Source organism: Oncorhynchus kisutch, linkage group LG4 (genome assembly GCF_002021735.2).
Source record: "Oncorhynchus kisutch isolate 150728-3 linkage group LG4, Okis_V2, whole genome shotgun sequence".
In the NCBI taxonomy this organism is placed as follows: Eukaryota; Metazoa; Chordata; class Actinopteri; order Salmoniformes; family Salmonidae; genus Oncorhynchus; species Oncorhynchus kisutch.
The window spans coordinates 77,357,795-77,381,052 of NC_034177.2; the positions used below are offsets into that span (position 1 = coordinate 77,357,795).

Here is a 23,258-nt window from a genome sequence, read left to right on the forward strand (position 1 = left end):
TTCTGGCAATAAAAAACCCAAACTGAAAGGGTTTATTATCCTTCACCATGAGGTAATCTCATGTTAAATAACAATACGCTTATTTATCATTGCATCAGAGTGAAGATGTTAAAATGTCTATGTGGAGTTTGCCTCGGTGGACATTAAATATTGAAGATAATAGCCCTCATGTCTTTTATACTTGAAAAACGACTCTTTCAATTTGACCACAGAAGTCTCAGAAGAGGACGCAAATGAAGATTCACTAGATGTATGTTTCTAAATGTTATGACAGGTAGTTGGAGAAATATTTCAACATTGAACATATTTCGGGCGTGTTCTCTGATATAGGCCCTAGTCCAGTATCTTGGGGTTAGTTTAATCATTAGACACAGATGCACCAACCCAAGCTCTCCGGACGTAATGTGAGCTGGACAGATGTCAGGCCACCGCCCCACATAGAATTTAATGGTTACTTTGGGTTGGAGTTCTTTGGCCCAAGGCCCAACACAGGCTTAAATTGCTATCCATACACAGTAAGCATGTTCATTATCAAAGGCCTTAGTTCTGTTCCAAACAGCCAGTCAGTCCGGCAGTCTGTTAGAGATTAGAGACAGGCCCTAGGGCAGTGGGTCAAACCAGCACTGCCCACTAGTCTCATACCAGTCCAACAGACTTCTAAATGACTGAATCAATATTTAAAGCTGTTTAATGACAGTTCTCCCTCGTTTAGTGAGTACTTGGCTTTTGACATAATAGATGAAGACCGTGGAGAATCAATCAGTCAGCATGACTGCTGTCTGTCAGAGTACCAGCAGCAGCATGGTGGTGTGCTGAACTAGGAGGAGCAGGGGATAAGCAGCTTTACTAGTCAGCTGATGACAAGGTTTCTGCTGATGGTGTGACGGTGTGTGCCTGGTTTCTGTATGTGCCTTCTTGTGTGTGAGCTTTAAAGTGTGCGTTTTGATGGGCATCCTGTTTTTATGATGGACATATGAAAACCTTGTTGTTGCACATTCAACACACACACAGGACGGGTGATATCATCAAACGATGCCACATGAGACCCTTGCTTTGTCTATTGGTTTCACAAATTGATACTCTTTATATAACATCCCCACTGGGCATCCCTCTGTCTGTACCATCGCTTCAGAGTAAACGGCTTCCCTGAAACTCTCTGGCTTAGCTATCGCATTGTGGAAGGAGAGGGGAAAGTATTCATGCATGGTTCTGCAGTGGTCCTTTTAAAGATGGCGTCTCCGTCTGCTTATGCAATCACTACTCATTCTGATGGTCATTGAAAACAATATGTACACTTTTTTTCAGGATATATAACATCTTGTGAACATCTGTAATAATAACTAATACTGTAATAACAAGTCACATTGCAACAACTCTTACTGTAACAACTCTTACTGTAATAACTCTTACTGTAATAACTCTTACTGTAACAACTCTTACTGTAATAACTCTTACTGTAACAACTCTTACTGTAATAACAAGTCACATTGCAACAACTCTTACTGTAACAACTCTTACTGTAATAACTCTTACTGTAACAACTCTTACTGTAATAACTCTTACTGTAACAACTCTTACTGTAACAACTTACTGTAATAACTCTTACTGTAACAACTCTTACTGTAATAACTCTTACTGTAACAACTCTTACTGTAATAACTCTTACTGTAACAACTCTTACTGTAACAACTCTTACTGTAAAAACTCATGCTGTAATAACTCTTACTGTAACAACTCTTACTGTAATAACAACTCATACTGTACTGTAGTAACTCATACTGTAATAACAACTCATACTGTAATAATAACTCATACGGTAATAACAACTCATACTGTAATAACAACTCATATGGTATTAACAACTCATACGGTAATAACAACTCATACTGTAGTAACTGATACTGCAATAACAACTCATACTTACTGTAGTAACTCATACGGTAATACCAACTCATACTGTAATAACAACTCATACGGTAATAACAACTCATACTGTAATAACAACTCATACTTACTGTAGTAACTCATACGGTAATAGCAACTCATACTTACTGTAGTAACTCATACGGTGATAACAACTCATACTGTAGTAACAACTCATACGGTAATAACAACTCATACTGTAAAACAACTCATACTGTAAAACAACTCATACATTAATAACAACTCATACTGTAGTAACTAATACTGTAATAACAACTCATACTGTACTGTAGTAACTTATACTGTAATAACAACTCATACGGTAATAACAACTCATAATGTAATAACAACTCATACTGTAATAACAACTCATATGGCAATAACAACTCATACGGTATAACAACACATACTGTAGTAACTGATACTGTAATAACAACTTACTGTAGACTACTTACTGTAGTAACTCATACGGTAATAACAACTCATACTGTAATAACAACACACTGTAGTAACTGATACTGTAATAACAACTCATACTTACTGTAGTAACTCATACTGTAATAACAACTCATACTGTAATAACAACCCATACGGTAATAACAACTCATACTGTAATAACAACTCATACTTACTGTAGTAACTCATACGCTAATAACAACTCATACTTACTGTAGTAACTCATACGCTAATAACAACTCATAATGTAATAAGGGAAAGGGGGATACCTAGTGAGTTGTACAACTGAATGTATTCAACTAAAATGTGTCTTCCGCATTTAACCCAACTCAAACTGTAATAACAACTAATACTGTAATAATAAGTATTTTTGATGTGTTCCTCCAGGAGATCCTCCAGCAGCTGGTGATGATGCCTCTCCCCAACGTGCTGGTGCTGGGCAGGAACCCTCTCAGTGGTACGTCTTCATCTGACTGACCTGCCAACAATGCACACTGTTACACTGGGAGTTCAGTGGGGAAATATTCAATTTTCTCACTGAGGATGTTAGTGTCCTGTATTAGAATACAGTGTAGACTCCTGCAGTGTAGACTCCTGCAGTGTAGACTCCTACAGTGTAGACCCCTACAGTGTAGACCCCTACAGTGTAGACTCCTGCAGTGTAGACTCCTGCAGTGTAGACTCCTACAGTGTAGACCCCTACAGTGTAGACTCCTACAGTGGAGACCCCTACAGTGTAGACTCCTACAGTGTAGACTCCTACAGTGTAGACCCCTACAGTGTAGACTCCTACAGTGTAGACCCCTACAGTGTAGACTCCTACAGTGTAGACCCCTACAGTGTAGACTCCTACAGTGTAGACCCCTACAGTGTAGACCCCTACATAACGTGAACCCTTTAGAACTTCATTATTATGCACCCCACATCATGTAGGTCTGTTGCTTCATCTTGAAATCAGTTTTCCTCGTCCTTGTGGGCAGATGTCCTTTCCACCAGCTAGAATCGCTCTATTCTCTTCATGGTAAGATATTGGGTTATTGGATAGTCATGTGAAACCAAGACAAAACCAGCCATTGATTGTGTTGTCAACATATTTGGATTTAGGAAACACATTATTTGTTTTATTTCAAATCAAATTTTATTGGTCAAATATACATGGTTAGCAGATGTTAATGCGAGTGTAGCGAAATGCTTGTGCTTCTAGTTCCGACAGTGCAGCAATATCTAACGTGTAATCTAACAATTCCCCAACAACTACCTAATACACACCAATCTAAGTAAAGGAATGGAATAAGAATATGTACATATAAATATATGGATGAGCAATGACCGAGAGGCATAGGCAAGATGCAATAGATTATATAAAATATGTTATTTACATATGAGATGAGTAATGCAAGATATGTAAACATTATTAAAGTGGCATTAATAAAGTGACTAGTGTTCCATTAATTAAAGTGGCCAATGAATTCAAGTCAGTATGTCGGCAGCAGCCTCTCTGTGTTAGTGATGGCTGTTTAACAGTCTGATGGCCTTGAAATAGAAGCTGTTTTTCAGTCTCTCGGTCCCAGCTTTGATGCACCTGTACTTACCTCGCCTTCTGGATGATAGCGGGGTGAACAGGCAGTGGCTCGGGTGGTTGTTGTCCTTGATGATCTTTATGGCCTTCCTGTGACATCGGGTGGTGTAGGTGTTCTGGAGGGCAGGTAGTTTGCCCCCCGGTGATGCGTTGTGCAGACCGCAACACCCTCTGGAGAGCCTTGCTGTTGTGGGCAGTGCAGTTGACGTACCAGGCGGTGATACAGCCCAACAGGATGCTCTCAATCTGTAAAAGTTTGAGGGTTTTAGGTGACAAATAGTGGTACAACGGAGTACACAACTCTCGGATCGGATAACGGTTTTGAGTCACGGATCGGATCATTTTTCGGGTTAAGCAAAAAAAAAAGGGGAGACATTTAACTTTGCTTTCCATTTATTACTTAAAGAACACTTAAAGCAAGGAACTTTTCAATGTTTAAATCCAATATTCAAATAAAATATTCAATACTCAATTGTTAAATTAAAGTGCAATTTGAGGAATGATACCTTCTTCCTTTGGACAATAGTGAATGAAAAAAGAAAATAAAAAGAAAAAAAGAAAGAAAGGAAAAACCGACCTGAGCTTATAACATCACATTCCTTTTCTAAAAGATGAGGATGTCTACATTGTCTGGGGAGAGGGAAGACCTCTTACAGTCACTATGTCCCCTGCCGTGGAGAACAACCTCTCACGCATCTTGCCACCATGACAATGTGAGGGTATTTACACTCATTGCTTTACCACCATGCCAGTGGATCACCATCCAGTGGATCACCATCCAGTGCCTTGTAGGATGCCATCTCCTCTTTGATGCTGTTGGCAAACATCTTGCCTGTGTCCTTGCTCGAAAAGGTCTCCCCGAAAAGCTCCTTAATGGCTGAATTATTTTGTGGAGGAGATGCCTCTGAGTCTGCTCCTGTCAGCTCTGTGGCTTGACCCTGCAGAAAAAATGACTTGATCTATTTAACTAATGATTTATTTTCATGTTTTATAGAACTATAATTGTTGCAATAATATTTAGTAAAAGCCATTATTATTCCAAATAAAAAATGAATGATTCTAATAACAACAGCATAGACTAAGATTAGACTGCACTATATTATTAAACAAGTAATTCACTCTTATTATTTTCTTTACCTCTTCAGTGGCCACAATCTCAGTGGTGAGATCAATGAATGTCCTCCGGTGTAGGGCAGGTTCTAGGTGAGACAGGGACTTGAACAGACAGGGACTTGAACAGACAGGGACTTGAACAGACAGGGTCTTGAACAGACAGGGACTTGAACAGACAGGGACTTGAACAGACAGGGACTTGAACAGACAGGGACTTGAACAGACAGGGTCTTGAACAGACAGGGACTTGAACAGACATGGTCTTGAACAGACAGGGACTTGAACAGACAGGGACTTGAACAGACAGGGACTTGAACAGACAGGGACTTGAACAGACAGGGTCTTGAACAGACAGGGACTTGAACAGACAGGGTCTTGAACAGACAGGGTCTTGAACAGACAGGGACTTGAACAGACAGGGACTTGAACAGACAGGGACTTGAACAGACAGGGACTTGAACAGACAGGGACTTGAACAGACAGGGTCTTGAACAGACAGGGACTTGAACAGACAGGGACTTGAACAGACAGGGACTTGAACAGACAGGGACTTGAACAGACAGAGGTCCACTCCTCTGTGGTGTAGTGAGCAGTCACAGTCACGTAGCTTTCTGTTACCCTGGAGGTCCACTCCTCTGTGGTGTAGTGAGCAGTCACAGTCACGTAGCTTTCCGTTACCCTGGAGGTCCACTCCTCTGTGGTGTAGTGAGCAGTCACAGTCACGTAGCTTTCCGTTACCCTGGAGGTCCACTCCTCTGTGGTGTAGTGAGCAGTCACAGTCACGTAGCTTTCCGTTACCCTGGAGGTCCACTCCTCTGTGGTGTAGTGAGCAGTCACAGTCACGTAGCTTTCCGTTACCCTGGAGGTCCACTCCTCTGTGGTGTAGTGAGCAGTCACAGTCACATAGCTTTCTGTTACCCTGGAGGTCCACTCCTCTGTGGTGTAGTGAGCAGTCACAGTCACGTAGCTTTCCGTTACCCTGGAGGTCCACTCCTCTGTGGTGTAGTGAGCAGTCACAGTCACGTAGCTTTCCGTTGCCCTGGAGGACCACCCGTCTGTGATGAGGGCAACAGAGGGTGACTTGGATAATTTGTCGAGAATTTTGATATTTTCCTGTTCATAAAGATCTGGCAAGATCTTCATACTGAAGTAGGTGCGCGAGGGGATTTCATAGTGTGGCTCAAGCACTTTCACCATATTCTGAAACCCTTTGTTTTCCACAACAGAGTATGGCCTCATGTCTGTAGTGATAAACATTCCAATAGATTTGGTGATGGCTTCAGCCCGGTTTGATTCTGCAGCAAAGGGCTTAAATGTCGCAGTGAGAAGTTGTTGTCTCTTGACTGAGTTGGCTCCCGTCACTGACACACCAGGGTGACGACGCTTTAAATGTGTGGCCACGCTCCATGTATATCTATGATCATACGGCTTTCTTGTGGCACAATGCCTACACACCGTAATGGTGTTGTCCACCACCCTTCTTCTGTCATCATATTTGACAGGGAAGCCTAAATGCTCCCATACATGAGACTTAAATGAAGCGGGAGGCTTTTCCAGTTCTTCAGCTCCTCTGCTAGCTCCATGGCTGTCACCGCTCTTTTTTCTTCTTTGCTTTTTGCAACGCGAGCATCCAGGATTGATTCGTTGGGATTCAACATGCCCCGTTCACATGAACAGAACACACAACTGCTTTAAAAAAATATCTAATCAACCTTCAGGCTTCAGAGTGAAACACAGCATCTGTCTTGTCTTTATCTTTTCACTGCAACTCTGCATCGAGATTTTGGGAATTATGACTTTAAAAAGTAACAGCAGTAGTAAAACTGTATTTCACACTATGATGGTTAAACTTTGCAATTGATGCGCGGTCCACGTGAGTGCCGAACCGTTGCCGGGGTGATACGTACGGATCAACTATGGTCCATTACACCACTAGTGACAAGCCAAATTTATTCAGGCTCCTGAGGTTAAAGACGCACTGTTGTGCCTTCTTCACCACACTATCTGTGTGGGTGGACCATTTCAGTTTGTCCGTGAGGTGTAAGCAAAGGAACTTCAAACTTTCCGACTTCTCCACTACTGTCCCGTCGATGTGGATAGGGGGCTGCTCCCTCTGCTGTTTCCTGAAGTCCACCATCATCTCCTTTGTTTTGTTGACGTTGAGTGAGAGGCAAGTCAGTTAAAAACAAATTCTTATTTACAATGACTGCCTACCCTGGCCAAACCCTAACCTGGACGACGCTGGGCCAATTGTGCGCCGCCCTATGGGACTCCCAATCACATTATGCCTGTTTGTTGAATCTTGAATGAGCTACTGTGAAAAATAGCTAGTATCTTTCTCTAGAGTCAAGACCCAGACAACACAGCCATGTCATTTGATACTCCTATGTGCAAAATATTATCAGACCAACTCAGTCCTGAACCACAACATGCAGCATTCCAGTATTTTTCCTGTGACCTTTGACCCTAGTGGTGTGCAGCAGCAATAGTAGCTGGAGCCATCTGAAAGTGATTGCCCATGTGGCTTTTATTATGAAGTCATTAAGGCTCTATGGGGGATGGGAATCCAGAATCCACCCTGGACTATTAATCCACTCTGTTACTAAACACTACAAAACCCCACTCTCTCATCTGGTTCCCTCACCCCTTGGGTGCCCCCTACCCCAGACTGTCTGTTGGCCACAGACACAGTCTTCCACACTGAATATCCCTTCAATTCAGCCTGATCCTGCTTCAAAAGAGAAGCACTTAGACCAGCTAGAACACAATGTGCCCCTGAAGGCTAATCTCCTGTTCAATGAAGACTACTGTAAGGCATTGTTTGTCTTTATAGTAAACCTACTTCTCCTTTGGTTTAACAATCAAGCCTTCATTTCAGAGAAAGGGTATGAGTCTCAGTTTCCTGCCTTGTAGAAAGTAGTTTGCACGTACTTTGTATTGCTGACATTGTAACATTCTAGTGTGGTCGTTTAGATGCCAGAGAAGTGTCCCTTTTCAGGAACAACAACTGTAAGGAGACAACTGCTCTCCAATGGCAGGTGGAGGCAGGCCAGACTGACGGTCACCAGCAACACTGTGTGGGGTTGTGGGAAAGTCATGAAACCTACAGTCACATTTAGAAGCCTGAAGATGGTTAGAAGACCTAGGGAGTGGTGAGAGTAGGGGAACTAGGTGAATATGAAATCAGTTTCAGTGGTGAAAAGTGAAATTTAGCAAAAGTATTTCTTATCAGAGGAACCATGTGTAGTCCCTGACCCACAGATATACTGACCCACATTATACTGTAGATATACTGACCCACATTATACTGTAGATATACTGACCCACATTATACTGTAGATATACTGACCCACATTATACAATAGATATACTGACCCACATTATACTGTAGATATACTGACCCACATTATACAGAAGATATACTGACCCACATAGATATACTGACCCACACTATACTGTAGATATACTGACCCACATTATACTGTAGATATACTGACCCACATTATACTGTAGATATACTGACCCACATTATACAGTAGATATACTGACCCACATTATACTGTAGATATACTGACCCACATTATACTGTAGATATACTGACCCACATTATTACAGTAGATATACTGACCCACATTATACTGTAGATATACTGACCCACATTATACTGTAGATATACTGACCCACATTATACAGTAGATATACTGACCCACATTATACTGTAGATATACTGACCCACATTATACTGTAGATATACTGACCCACATTATACAGTAGATATACTGACCCACATTATACTGTAGATATACTAACCCACATTATACTGTAGATATACTGACCCACACTATACTGTAGATATACTGACCCACATTATACAGTAGATATACTGACCCACATTATACTGTAGATATACTGACCCACATTATACAGTAGATATACTGACCCACATTATACTGTAGATATACTGACCCACACTATACTGTAGATATACTGACCCACATTATACTGTAGATATACTGACCCACACTATAGATATACTGACCCACATTATACTGTAGATATACGGACCAACACTATAGATATACTGACCCACATATATATACTGACCCACATTATACTGTAGATATACTGACCCACATTATACTGTAGATATATGGACCCACATTATAGATATACTGACCCACATATATATACTGACCCACATTATACTGTAGATATACTGACCCACACTATACTGTAGATATACTGACCACATTATAGATATAGTGAATAACAGTGATTGGGCCAATTGGCATTGACAAAATAGATATTGTCATTGTGATGAAAATGACTAATATGATGATATGAAATGACAGAGAGGCCAGGGCCGCAGTAGACTTGTACTGGTGTCCACCAGAGGAAACGTGTGGTCCAGTGTCACTCAGAGGCCTTGGGTCCCTGCTCCCCGGAAGAACCCCCATCACCAGGTTCCTGTGAACAATAGCTGGGCAGGAAGGAATGCAACTCTAAAGGGTTCGTCACTGTCTGTGCGCCCCTGTGAGTTTCCTGCCAGGAACAAGGGAGTGTAGTGATGGAGGGAAGGAGGAGGGAAGGAACCACACTAGGCACGTAGAGCACTATGATAACAAAGCCTGGGGAGCCAACCCTCTGTCTGCTGAGCCAGGGCTGCTCAAGGGGACATCGTCTACTTTAAACCTCCTCTTCTCTTCTTGCCCCTTCTCTCCTCTTTATTTCTCTCTCATTCTCTCGCCACATCTTTCTCTTTCTTGCTCTCCCCATCTCTCTCTCTCTCTCTCGCTCGCTCGCTCACTCTCACTCTCTCTCGCTATCTCTTCAGACATGCTTGGTTCAGTCAGCCTCTTTAAATTATTCATCCAGTGCCTGCCTGCTCCTTATCTTTAGCGCTCACGAAGATTTGCCTTTCTAAATCACTATACAGGCTTTCAGTTAGAGGAAACAGCATTTAGAAGGCATTTGTTATTGCTGGCATTCTATACTACGACTAGAAATCTAGAACGGCTACTCTCTATTTCCCTTATAGATATTGATTAGCTTTGATAATGTATTGTGAGCATGGGCCTTAAAACCATCTAATCGTCGTCTGTTCCACCCTTATCCTGGCTATCAGAATATTATTTCAGTTCCTCACTGCGACCTTAACATTTAAAATGGAAGTTCACACGTTTACATGTCGACTTTTCCCTCTTTCTGTGATTGTAGTTGCACTGCTGACAGAACAGACCTACTTCTCTCAATTGATATTCTGAGGCAGTTCCTGTTCTGGACCGAGGAGGTTGCAAATATAGGCCAGTTACAGTTATTTTTATTACTAATGGTGCTTCAGTCTGGGCCAAAAACATCCTGTTAGTTTAGCTGAGATTTATGTGTGATCCTCTAGATGTCGTGTGTGTACATCTGTAAGAAATCCACATGGAATGAGATAAATCTTGTCTTCAAAGAGGATGCCATTAGGATTGGTGAAACTGTTGTGTCACGATCAGTTGTTGATTCGTTACAGATATATAATAATAATAATATATTATTATATAAGATATAGCTCAGCTGAAGTGTTGCTAGTGATTAATGTTTATCATGGCTTTTATCATTAGTGGACTTGGCACTATAAGCAGTACATTTATCACCGCCTCTTGGAAGCGTATATTCCATTGTATAGGCTACACCCAATAACCTTCTAAACTCACTACCTCTGCTGTCACTAGACACCCAACATCTGCACCCACATGGAGAAGACGGATGCACCATAGCATACACTTACAACAGGATCTTGCCATTGATATTATGGCTGTCCGTAAAGATGTTTTATCTACTGGTGGGGATTTACAGTAGTTATAATTGCTGTGTGGCCCTTTTTCTGAATAAACATGCCTGGTTGTCTAAGCCTGTTGTTAGTAATCTGTGTTTATGGCTCAGCTCCGCTCTCTACCCCTGGGGCTGATGAGCTTAACACACACAAACACACAGAGAGAGAAAAAAACCACCTGGCTCATTATTTTACAGTATAATCCTACAGATTATTACCTCAGCCTTGGTGAGCTTCCTAACAGCTGTTTTCTCATTTCATCTATGTGTGGCTTGGCATCATATGATACCTAGCGGATTGGATGGCTGAAAAATAGAGTACAGTCTTTTTGGTTGGGGACAGCAAGCATTACCGGTTTTACATGTGTGTAATAGGGTTACCTGAATGGCTCATCTCGTGGCTGTAGTACGCAGCCAATCTGTGAGACCGCGGGGGCAGTTATCTTTTTAGCCTTTTGCGAAAGTTCATGGGATTTGGTTATGAAATGGATTTGAAACTAGGGGCAAATTTAACAGCTACAGTCGAATATAAAATGTGTAAAAAGTGTAATCAAATCGATGCTAGTATAATGGTTATCAATGGTAGTAAAATGCTAATTGACAATCTCTTTGTGTCTGCAGAGCAAGGACTGGAGGAGATGAGGAAGCTTTTGTTGCTGTTGCTTGGCTGTGCTGTCCAGGTAAGTCTTAGACTCGTCACCGCCTTAATCATCTGTCAGCAGTCTACCATTACCATACTCCTGTAGGATGAACCCTCTGTCTACTACTATTATAAGTAGCTCTTACTCACTAGTTCCTGAACATCTATAACCCTCAGCATTATTGTTCAGACAAGTGTTAACACAGCTACAGTTTATATGAGTAATGTGAGTCAAATTTGTCATTCTCACTCAGACTAGCTTTAGTTCCCCGTTTCCTCTTCCTCGGCAGTTGGCACTGTGACAGGTGGTCTGTCCTGGCTGTCCTGGTAACAGGTCAGAGAGGGGTCAGAGGGGCTGCTCCCTGAACCGACCCGTGTCTCTATCTCTGCCCTGAGCCTGGCTGGAGTAACGATGACGATGCATCATACATAACCAGCGCCCTAGCAAGAGAGATGCTAACCTCACACTGTCGTTCTCATTCACACTTAGCTCACTGTTCAGGGGCTCTGAACAGGCTACTTCTCAAAGACTCCTTAAGGGAAATGTGTATCCGTCTCATCTGTCTGTGTGAAGTCTATGTTTTTTTTCCCATCATGATTTGATTACAGGTTAAAGGCATATAAAATAATAGTTATTGCAAAATGTCTGCATTTTTTAAAAGCGGACAGTCCTATCTCCCTTACTCTCATCAACAGGAAGGAACAAAGTAGCTGCTCACAACGCATGGTTACCAAATAATATACTAAGAGAATACCTACACATTCCTTCAGACATCGCTTTCCTTAAAGCCAACCAATCACAACTCAGGCCATTCTCCTGTGTTTCGGAAGCTGACCTCAGGAAGACCTCTACAAATGTTCCACTCAGTCTCCAGACTGTCATCCTAACCCCAAACTGCTTATTTTTGTTTGCAGTGTGAGAAGAAAGAGGAGTACATCGAGAGGATCCAGACCTTAGACTTTGACACAAAAGCTGCCATAGCATCTCACATCCAAGAGGTATGAGGAAAAAAACACATTTTTGTGAGGGCATCTAGTTAAAACATAAACCCTGAGACCTCTTGTGTTTGTTTTGGGCCAGTTATGTAACAGCTCAGACACACCAGTAGGATAGTCAAACATTTGCCTCCAGAGAGTACTTAGCATCTCTGAACAGAGTATCGGCAGTCAATCGCTTGTTTATTCACACAGCAAAGTCCTTGGAAGTCGTCAGACATTCAGCCTTAAAATACTCCTAACCAGAAGGTGACGCTAGCGTTGTTTGGCAATGTGTATGTTGCTTATGGTCTAGATTCCAAGCTAGCTGCGCTAATGTTGCAATTTTGTAGAAAGCTCTTGTTGATACTAGCCAGATGGCCACAGCTAGATAACTAACTAGCAAGATGACGAAGAAACATTTTCAAATCACTCTCCATAATCCCACACTGCCAGTGCCAGTGTAGCACAACATAACTAGCTAGCTAAGGACACTGCACTAACTTGGCAGCTAACACAGGCAGCTGTTTCATGGAAACTAGCTAATCCATTGTGATTTTAATTAGAATGTCAACTCTAGCTACGGTGGTTAGCTAGCTTGGAGGAAGTATTTAGTGTTGTGTGCATTGCATCTGTGCACTTAGCTAGCTACCATCCCATAGCCTACATTGCATATGAAGTGTGACTGGCTCATCCGTGGGTGTACAGAAAATGCCCTCTTTCCTTTTTTTAAATGTATTGGCTACCCCACGTACGGGTTTGTGTGCTCTGATTGGCCCAAAGTCAAGTTGTTGGTCACTGATGAGCGTTTGCGATTCTACAAGTAGAAACGGTAGGGTCGTCGCTACCAGGTCAGCACGTAGCAGGTACCGCTTTTGTTCTAGCAAGAGAAGGAACGTCCTCCTACTGTGATAAGTACCCTTCAGCATTCTTTCAGCATCCTCTGTGTTTCATGCTTAAAGACACTTCACAGCTGTTTGAGTTAAAGTAGTTGGCTCTCTGGGTCTCTGTGTATTGGCTGGCAGAGTGAGATGACTCTATGCTGTTGTTTTGAAGGTGACCCACAACCAGGAGAATGTTGTGGACCTGCAGTGGCTGGATGGGGGCGAGCTGCCCCCAGAGGACCTGGACTCCTTCTCCAGGAACATGGCCTTCCATCTCAAACGCATAGTGGACGAGAGAGACGACCAGCTGGAGGTACATGTCTGAAACATTGGTGCATTTTTAACTCACCCCACAAGAGAGTACTTAAAAGATTGTCTTAATGAAGAAGGGTGGAAAATTGTTAACAATCTATATAGAGTCTGGATGGTGTCTGTCTGTGCATTTATATGGCATGTGTGTGAGTTGAACCTAGAGCAGTCTGATTAAGCATGGCCCACCCATACAACTGCCATGGCCTGGTAGAGCAGCAGTCCCAGCATTCTATTGGCCAGGGGGGCGGACAGGGGAGGGGGGTGGGGTGATAATGATCTCCAGATCTCCTCTGGAAACCAGACGCTCTTCATTAAAAGCCCATTTCCTTGCATGGCCACTGGGTTATAAACGGAGGAGGAGGGTAGTGGGGTGAACTAAAATGACGATGATGGGAAGATATTGTTTGATTTCCTCTCTTTTTCACAGACCATTTAAACCCAATGTTTTTTCCCACTCTTATCTTCAAACCCAGCCCAATTCACCTTTAAACCGTAACAGCATTAGGCCAATTAGTACTTGGCTTTTCATTATGTTTGGGGTTTCCATTTCAGTAACTGGTCCCGGTGTCTAGGTGCTGCTGCTTCTTCCCTCAGAGGCCCTTCCTAATCGGAGTCATTTCCCTAAGCTCACACCTCCCAGACTGAGCAGACAGAAAAGCAGGGCAGCCTGACGCAACATATGGTAGACTATGTAGTGCAAACCACACCCTCAGTATACTCAATCTTCAATACCCTGCCTGACAACTACTTTGACCATCATTGTGATCAATGATCTAACACGGTTGTAAGCAATTTGTTAGATGACTTGGGCCGATCATTTCAAGTAAGGAAAGCGTGACACATGTCTCAGGTATACACTTTTTGTATAAACATGTATATTGAGATGCACCCCTTTTGCCCTCAGAACAGCCTCATTTTTCTGGGGCATGGACTCTACAAGGTGTCAAAAGCGTTTCACATGCTGACTCCAATGCTTCCCCCAGTTGTGTCAAGTTGGCTGGATGTCCTTTGGATGGTGGACCATTCTTGATACACACGGGAGCTGTTGAGCGTGAAAAACCCAGTAGCGTTGCAGTTCTTAACACACTGGCTCCTACTACCATACCCCGTTCAAAGGCACTTAAATATTTTGTCTTGCCCATTCACCCTCTGAAGGGCACAATCTATGTCTCAAGGCTTAAGAATCCTTCTTTAACCTGTCTCCTCCCCTTCATCTACACTGATTTGAAGTGGATTTAACAAGTGACATCAATAAGGGATCATAGCTTTCACCTTTATTCACCTGGTCAGTCTATGTCATGGACAGAGCAGGTGTTCCTAATGTGTTGTACACTCGGTGTATATGATGTGTGTAGGATACATGATCATAGCCATGATCTGTGAGTTGTGTTGTGTCCTTCCAGACCATCGTGGAGCTGACCCAGGAGAGGGACTGTGGACTGTACTCTCCCCAGCCGTTCTGCGCCCAGTCGCCCAACGACTCGCCCAGCATGCGCCGCACAGAGAGCCGGCAGCACCTGTCTGTGGAGCTGGCCGACGCCAAGGCCAAGATCAGACGTCTGCGCCAGGAGCTGTAAGTTCCCCCGTTGGCCTTTCACCAGCTCTGTATGCACCCCATTGGCCCTTCTGAGTAAGTCTGTAGTGGTAGACTGCAAAATGTCTGTTGGATCTCTAAACACACCATTGGTTCTCAGAAGTTGTGTAAGCTTCCTACAGGTATCCTATAAGTACTGTGGGTGTCCCATGTACTGTCTAGCAGAGTGTCTAAATTTGACACTGCATTCAGGCAGTTAACCCACTGTTCCTAGGCCGTCATTGTAAATAAGAATTTGTTCTTAACTGACTTGCCGAGTTAAATAAAGGTCAAATAAAATAAAACATTCACCTGCTGCTTTCCCAGAACTGTGTGCCATTGGAGCTGGGAGCCGTGACTCAGCTCTCTCTCTGTCTTTTGAGGAGTATCTTGTTCTCTGTTTTCCAGTTCATATAGCACTCTAACGCTGACCGGAGAGAACAGCAAAAGCAGGACACTAATTGCAGAGCTAAAAATCATTACATGTCAGGGGTATTGTTCGAGGAGAAAACATTTCCTGCAGCCTCTCAATAAGACGCAAGTGGTTCTATGCTACTGTTTTGGCGTGATAGTGCTCGACCTTTTTGCAGTGTCATAATCAACTTCCTCTTCAGAGTCCATTAGCCTTGGCAGAGACAAAGGCCAGTGGTCAGTTTATGAAAGGGAGGGGTTGTTACGATAAGCTTTCTTTGTTTCAGGGGGAAGTGTTTAAGAATGCACAAACTAAGCTGCTGACTCTGTGGATTCTCTTCATCAAGTCCATCAAAAGATTGAAATGGTTTGTCCAGTAATGCTGTTGGCATTCGAACCAGTTCTGAGGTATCGGGCATTTTACGATGATCATAACTCCAGAAGATATCAGTGAAGCTGCTAGTGCTGTACCCAACAAAAAAATGCACTGAGCTTGTCTGATGCTTTAAGCACACTAAAATAATTAGGACAAATGACTCAAGAGGGAGCCAGACCTCAAGATAACCAGAATAAAAAACTGTTCGCTCCTTCTGGTGGTGCTGACCTTTGCAGATTCTGAAGTAACTGATAATAGGCTACACCAGGGGTCGGAAACCTTTTTCATGTAGAAAGTTTACAATTTATCTTACAATTTCTTCCGATCTGCGTGCAAGTTATGATTTTCATATGCACAATTCCATGCATAACGACTTCTTATCTCCAAATCATTGTCGTGTGGTTAATCTAAATTATTCAAATCTAAAAGTTACTTCTATAGGTAAAAATAATACCCTACAAAGCCAACAAATGAAAACATTGCAGGTATAAAATATCCTGATAAAATAAATATCATATGAATCACATTTGCGACGCATGACCTGTCTGCAACGAACCTGAAACATTGTATCAACTATCACCTGTGTCCGGCCTGAAGCCTGCACTAGCAAACTTGCAACATTATATAAATTATTTTGGGTCCTCGTTTCCCGTGCAGTGACACAGATGTTTCCACCAAATCAGAGCATGACATTTCGGGGGTTATTGAAAGGGAGGAACTATTGTCATTCTCATAACAGACTTTTGAGGTGAAGAAAATAAATACTTATGAGAAGCTCCACAGCTCATTAGCCAAGTGGTGGTGAATTACGACAATCAAAAATACTATCAGACATCCCCACATTGGCACAGTTATACATTTGGCCTACTTCTATGCGTAATTAGATCTGCATCCTTACTCAACATAGACAGGAGAGCTCCAAACAAAAGACACTGAATAAATTGACAACACTCGTAAATGGAATGAAATAAACCCAAACTTGTTTCTCACAAGTGTAGCATAGGTTGTAAGCCTTGCAAACAACGTATCCACTCCGACAATGAAAACAGTAAACGACTGTAATAATTACATATTGAATGCATTAACAGAAATTACTGAAACCAAACAAACATTGTAGATTAGAAATTATGGGGATTAACCGTAAATGTAATACTGACGTATGTAATGGGGAATTGATAGGCACTAACAAAGGACAGACAATTCACACAATGAATGTGCACAAATTGGCATTCTGGAGAGCGATGCACCTTGTGCATCTTAACCACACTCCCCTTCTTCTTGGACTGTGCCATCCATTGGGCCTCCGTAATGGATTAGTCCACTGAGACAGGAGCCAAACAGACATAAAACATGTTTTAGATTTGCGACCGCTCCGCTAAATCTCGGTCGACCAACAGCCTATCGACCGAACAATGGACCAGTTGACTAAATGGTGTCAGCCATAGAAGCTGCAGACTGCTTCTCTGCAGGAGTGCATATAGTGTAGTCTCCTGTGGAGATGATACATAATCACATACGGCTCCTGTCACCCAGGCCAGTCCTGATGCTGTCTCCGACTGATACCGACTCAGATGTCTGGGGATTTGGCCCAGATCAGATGATTCCATGACAGGGCATTATAGTTATTCTTTATGTGTCTTTGACCTACAGAGCACAAAATCTATTAAATTCCACTTATTTTTCTCAGATTTCTGGTCATTGTACATTGTGAAGCACCAACACTCGAGGGAAATTCTCTGTTAAACCCAATACATAGAGATCCACTGTGTTCTACTGTCTACTGATTGCCAGGGAAGGTCCTCCTGAGGGCACAGTAAAATGACCATGTGACCATAGCTCCGGCAGAATATATTTAGAAAATATGCTTAATTTTCATGTTTTTTAACTTCAGTACAAAACCTGGTGTTAAGAGGAATGCAGGAATATATTGTGTAGATATAGATGACGATATGGCCCCTAAAGACCCAGTCGCAATCTCAATCCTGTCAGGTTCTGTAGAACGACAGTATGGCACATTGTCTAATGTGAATGGTAGACTGTAAAATGTTGGTAGACCATGGTACCACGGTTGTTAGTGACTCAGAGCTGCTGCAGGCTCAGTGCTGTCACCCACACAGGTTCACAGTGGATGAGCAGCTTTGTGTTGAGCCTAGTCTGTCATCTACTCGCCTAAATGAAACTGGGGGAAACACTGAAAGGTGTTGAAAAGTTGTTTTACTGCTGTGGCGAGACTGAATGTCTGATGACATGATCTATTGTGGGATGAGATTAAAGGGCTCCAGACACACAAGGCACACACTGGAAATGTGTGTGTGCGCCCGCGTGCGTGAACCCTGTGCTCACCAAAAGCAGCTGTAGCAACAGCAGCAGAACGTGAGTTTTATTCCACTCTCAAAGCTAGCTGCTCAAGCCTCTGATTTCAACATGCACATCACAGGAAGTGTGGAACAGAACAGTGATAATAATTCCTCCAGCCAATAGCAGACCCAGTAGAGATCACTAATCTGGACCAGGGAGACTGGAAAGCATCTCAGCTCATTTGAGGAATGCACAGTCCTCTTCAAGGCTCTGTGTGGCACATTCTTCATTCCTCACCGACCGGCAGCCAGCAGGACTGGCCTCCCTCAGCCTCAGCAAGCCCCAACCTGCTGAGTCGCTGTCACATCTAAATAAACAGCAGGAGGCTATACAAATTGCATTTAGGTTGCATTGCCTGTCTATTACGGCGTCACAATACAGCAAATCCATTAACAGAAGAACCTGATGTTGTGATTTGGGCTCTATTTGCTGCTCATGCTGGGTTGAGGGGGTCTGAAGTCAGTCTAGTCAGAGACATGGGGAAGAAAGGAATCTATTGGCATGTTACACAATTAACCAGATGTTATCTGGATTTGCTGGATTATAAAGAGCCTGTGGAACCAAAGCAAGGCAGCTCTACAGTTAGAGATTTGCATGTCATGGAAAGTTGGTTGTGAGGTCATTTGTAGGTTGTTTTTGTGGTCCTACTTTGTATATTTCAGTTGAAATATGTTTGTATCATTTGGTAAATAACCCTATCCCCGGCCCCCGACCCACACACACCCACAAGCAAACCAGCTGACCTGGCCCAGTAAGGAAAGGTCCATGGATTCCTTTCTACTGGGTACACATCTAAGTAAAAAATCCAGTGTCTCAAGGCAACTTTAAAGAAAATAAGAAACAAATATTTGTGTGGGACAGTTATGGGTTTGTTTGTGAGGAATGGTGTTTTTCAAATGCGTACATATGTGAATGTGTTTTACAATGTCTCTCTTTTTTTCTCTTGCACCCCCCTTCTCTCTTACTCGCTCTCTCTCTTCTCCCACCCTTCTCTCTCTTCTCTTTCTCTCTTCTCCTCCTTCTCTTTCTCTCTTCTTCCTCCTTCTCTCTCTGTCTTCTCCCTCCTTCTCTCTCTGTCTTCTCCCACCCTTCTCTCTTCTCATCCTTCTCTTTCTCTCTTCTCCTCCTTCTCTTTCTCTCTTCTCCCTCCTTCTCTCTCTGTCTTCTACCCCCTTCTCTCTTCTCTCTCTTCTTCTCATTCTCTCTTCTCCCTCCTCTCTCTGTCTTCTCCCCCCTTCTCTGTCTTCTCCCTCCTTCTCTCTCTTTCTTCTCCCTCCTTCTCTCTCTGTCTTCTCCCCCCTTCTCTGTCTTCTCCCTCCTCTCTCTGTCTTCTCCCTCCTTCTCTCTCTGTCTTCTCCCTCCTTCTCTCTCTGTCTTCTCCCCCTTCTCTGTCTTCTCCCTCCTTCTCTCTCTGTCTTCTCCCCCTTCTCTGTCTTCTCCCTCTCTCTGTCTTCTCCCTCCTCTCTCTGTCTTCTCCCCCCCTTCTCTGTCTTCTCCCTCCTCTCTCTGTCTTCTCCCCCCTTCTCTGTCTTCTCCCCCTTCTCTGTCTTCTCCCTCCTTCTCTCTCTTTCTTCTCCCTCCTTCTCTCTCTGTCTTCTCCCCCCTTCTCTGTCTTCTCCCTCCTCTCTCTGTCTTCTCCCTCCTTCTCTCTCTGTCTTCTCCCCCTTCTCTGTCTTCTCCCCTTCTCTGTCTTCTCCCTCCTTCTCTCTGTCTTCTCCCCCCTTCTCTGTCTTCTCCCTCCTCTCTCTGTCTTCTCCCTCCTCTCTCTGTCTTCTCCCTCCTTCTCTCTCTGTCTTCTCCCCCCCTTCTCTGTCTTCTCCCCCTTCTCTGTCTCCCCCCCCCCTTCTCTGTCTTCTCCCACCCTTCTCTCTCTTGTTCCCTCTCTCTTCTCCCCGTTCTCTCTCTCTCTTCTCCCTCTCTTCTCTTTCTCTCTCTCTTTTCTCTCTTCTTCTCTCCTCTCTCTCCAACCCCCCTTCTCTCCCTCTCTCTCTCTCCCTCTCTCTCTCTCTCTCTCTTCATTCTTTTCTCCCCCCTTCTCTCTCTTTTCTCTCTCTCCTCCCCCTTCTCTCTCACTATCTTTTCTCTCTCTCTCTTCTCCCCCCTTTCTCTCTCTTGGTTTCTCATGTTTGTCTCTCGATCTCTCTTCTCCCCCCCTCGCTTGCTTTCCCTCTCCCCCTGTCTTTCCCCATCTCCCTCTATCTCTCTCTCCCCTGTCTCTCTCTCTCTCAGGGAGGAGAAGAGTGAGCAGCTGCTGGACTGCAGACAGGAACTGGACAACATGGAGACTGAAAATAAGAGGGTTCAGCAAGAGGTGCAGGACAAATCTACCTACTACAGCACAGAGCCATACAAAACAGCTCAATACAGCACAGAGCCATACAAAACAACTCAGTACAGCACAGAGCCATACAAAACAGCTCAATACAGCACAGAGCCATACAAAACAACTCAGTACAGCACAGAGCCATACAAAACAACTCAGTACAGCACAGAGCTATAGAAAACAAATCAATACAGCACAGGGCCATACAGAACAACTCAGTACAGCACAGAGCCATATAAAACAAATCAATACAGCACAGGGCCATACAGAACAACTCAGTACAGCACAGAGCCATACAAAACAACTCAGTACAGCACAGAGCTATACAGAACAAATCAATACAGCACAGAGCCATACAAAACAACTCAATGCAGCACAGAGCCATACAGAACAACTCATTACACCACAGAGCCATACAGAACAACTCATTACACCACAGGGCCATAGAGAACAACTCATTACACCACAGGGCCATACAGAACAACTCAATACACCACAGAGCCATACAGAACAACTCATTACACCACAGGGCCATACAAAACAACTCAATACAGCACAGAGCTATACAAAACAACTCAATACAGCACAGGGCCATACAGAACAACTCATTACACCACAGGGCCATACAGAACAACTCATTACACCACAGAGCCATACAGAACAACTCATTACACCACAGGGCCATACAGAACAACTCAGTACAGCACAGGGCCATACAGAACAACTCAGTACAGCACAGGGCCATACAGAACAACTCAATACAGCACAGGGCCATACAGAACAACTCAATACAGCACAGGGCCATACAGAACAACTCAATACAGCACAGGGCCATACAGAACAACTCAATACAGCACAGGGCCATACAGAACAACTCAATACAGCACAGGGCCATACAGAACAACTCAATACAGCACAGGGCCATACAGAACAACTCAATACAGCACAGGGCCATACAGAACAACTCAATACAGCACAGGGCCATACAGAACAACTCAGTACAGCACAGAGCCATACAGAACAACTCAATACAGCACAGGGCCATACAGAACAACTCAGTACAGCACAGGGCCATACAGAACAACTCAGTAAAGCACAGAGCTATACAGAACAAATCAATACAGCACAGAGCCATACAAAACAACTCAATATAGCACAGGGCCATACAGAACAACTCAATACAGCACAGGGCCATACAGAACAACTCAATACAGCACAGGGCCATACAGAACAACTCAATACAGCACAGGGCCATACAGAACAACTCAATACAGCACAGGGCCATACAGAACAACTCAATACAGCACAGGGCCATACAGAACAACTCAATACAGCACAGGGCCATACAGAACAACTCAGTACAGCACATAGCCATACAGAACAACTCAATACAGCACAGGGCCATACAGAACAACTCAGTACAGCACAGGGCCATACAGAACAACTCAATACAGCACAGGACCATACAGAACAACTCAGTACAGCACAGGGCCATACAGAACAACTCAGTACAGCACAGAGCTATATAGAACAACTCAGTACAGCACAGAGCTATACAGAACAACTCAGTACAGCACATAGCCATACAGAACAACTCAATACAGCACAGGGCCATACAGAACAACTCAGTACAGCACAGGGCCATACAGAACAACTCAGTAAAGCACAGAGCTATACAGAACAACTCAGTACAGCACAGAGCTATACAGAACAACTCAGTACAGCACAGAGCCATACAGAACAACTCAATACAGCACAGGGCCATACAGAACAACTCAGTAAAGCACAAAGCTATACAGAACAACTCAGTACAGCACAGAGCTATACAGAACAACTCAGTACAGCACAGAGCCATACAGAACAACTCAATACAGCACAGGGCCATACAGAACAACTCAGTACAGCACAGAGCCATACAGAACAACTCAATACAGCACAGGGCCATACAGAACAACTCAATACAGCACAGGGCCATACAGAACAACTCAATACAGAACAGAGCCATACAGAACAACTCAATACACCACAGAGCCATACAGAACAACTCAATACAGCACAGGGCCATACAGAACAACTCAATACAGCACAGGGCCATACAGAACAACTCAATACAGCACAGAGCCATACAGAACAACTCAATACACCACAGGGCCATACAGAACAACTCATTACACCACAGGGCCATACAGAACAACTCAATACACCACAGAGCCATACAGAACAACTCATTACACCACAGGGCCATAGAGAACAACTCATTACACCACAGGGCCATACAGAACAACTCATTACACCACAGGGCCATACAGAACAACTCATTACACCACAGGGCCATACAGAACAACTCATTACACCACAGGGCCATACAGAACAACTCATTACACCACAGAGCCATACAGAACAACTCATTACACCACAGACCATACAGAACAACTCATTACACCACAGGGCCATACAGAACAACTCAGTACAGCACAGGAATATATAACAACTCAGTACGGCACAGAACTGTATTAAA

At 43.4% G+C, this 23,258-nt stretch overlaps 1 protein-coding gene across 10 annotated transcripts in view; it reads left to right on the top strand.

Moving 5' to 3' along the window:
- LOC109890019 (girdin) overlaps positions 1 to 23,258 on the top strand; it is a 78,951-nt gene that overhangs the window by 31,912 nt on the left and 23,781 nt on the right. For all 10 annotated transcript variants that reach the window (XM_031823678.1, XM_031823682.1, XM_031823683.1 and 7 more), the window contains exons 4-9: positions 2,767 to 2,836; positions 11,510 to 11,568; positions 12,444 to 12,527; positions 13,560 to 13,700; positions 15,103 to 15,272; positions 20,647 to 20,728. In XM_031823678.1, coding sequence (XP_031679538.1) covers positions 2,767 to 2,836; positions 11,510 to 11,568; positions 12,444 to 12,527; positions 13,560 to 13,700; positions 15,103 to 15,272; positions 20,647 to 20,728 — 606 coding nt within the window. The remainder of the gene's footprint in view (positions 1 to 2,766; positions 2,837 to 11,509; positions 11,569 to 12,443; positions 12,528 to 13,559; positions 13,701 to 15,102; positions 15,273 to 20,646; positions 20,729 to 23,258) is intronic.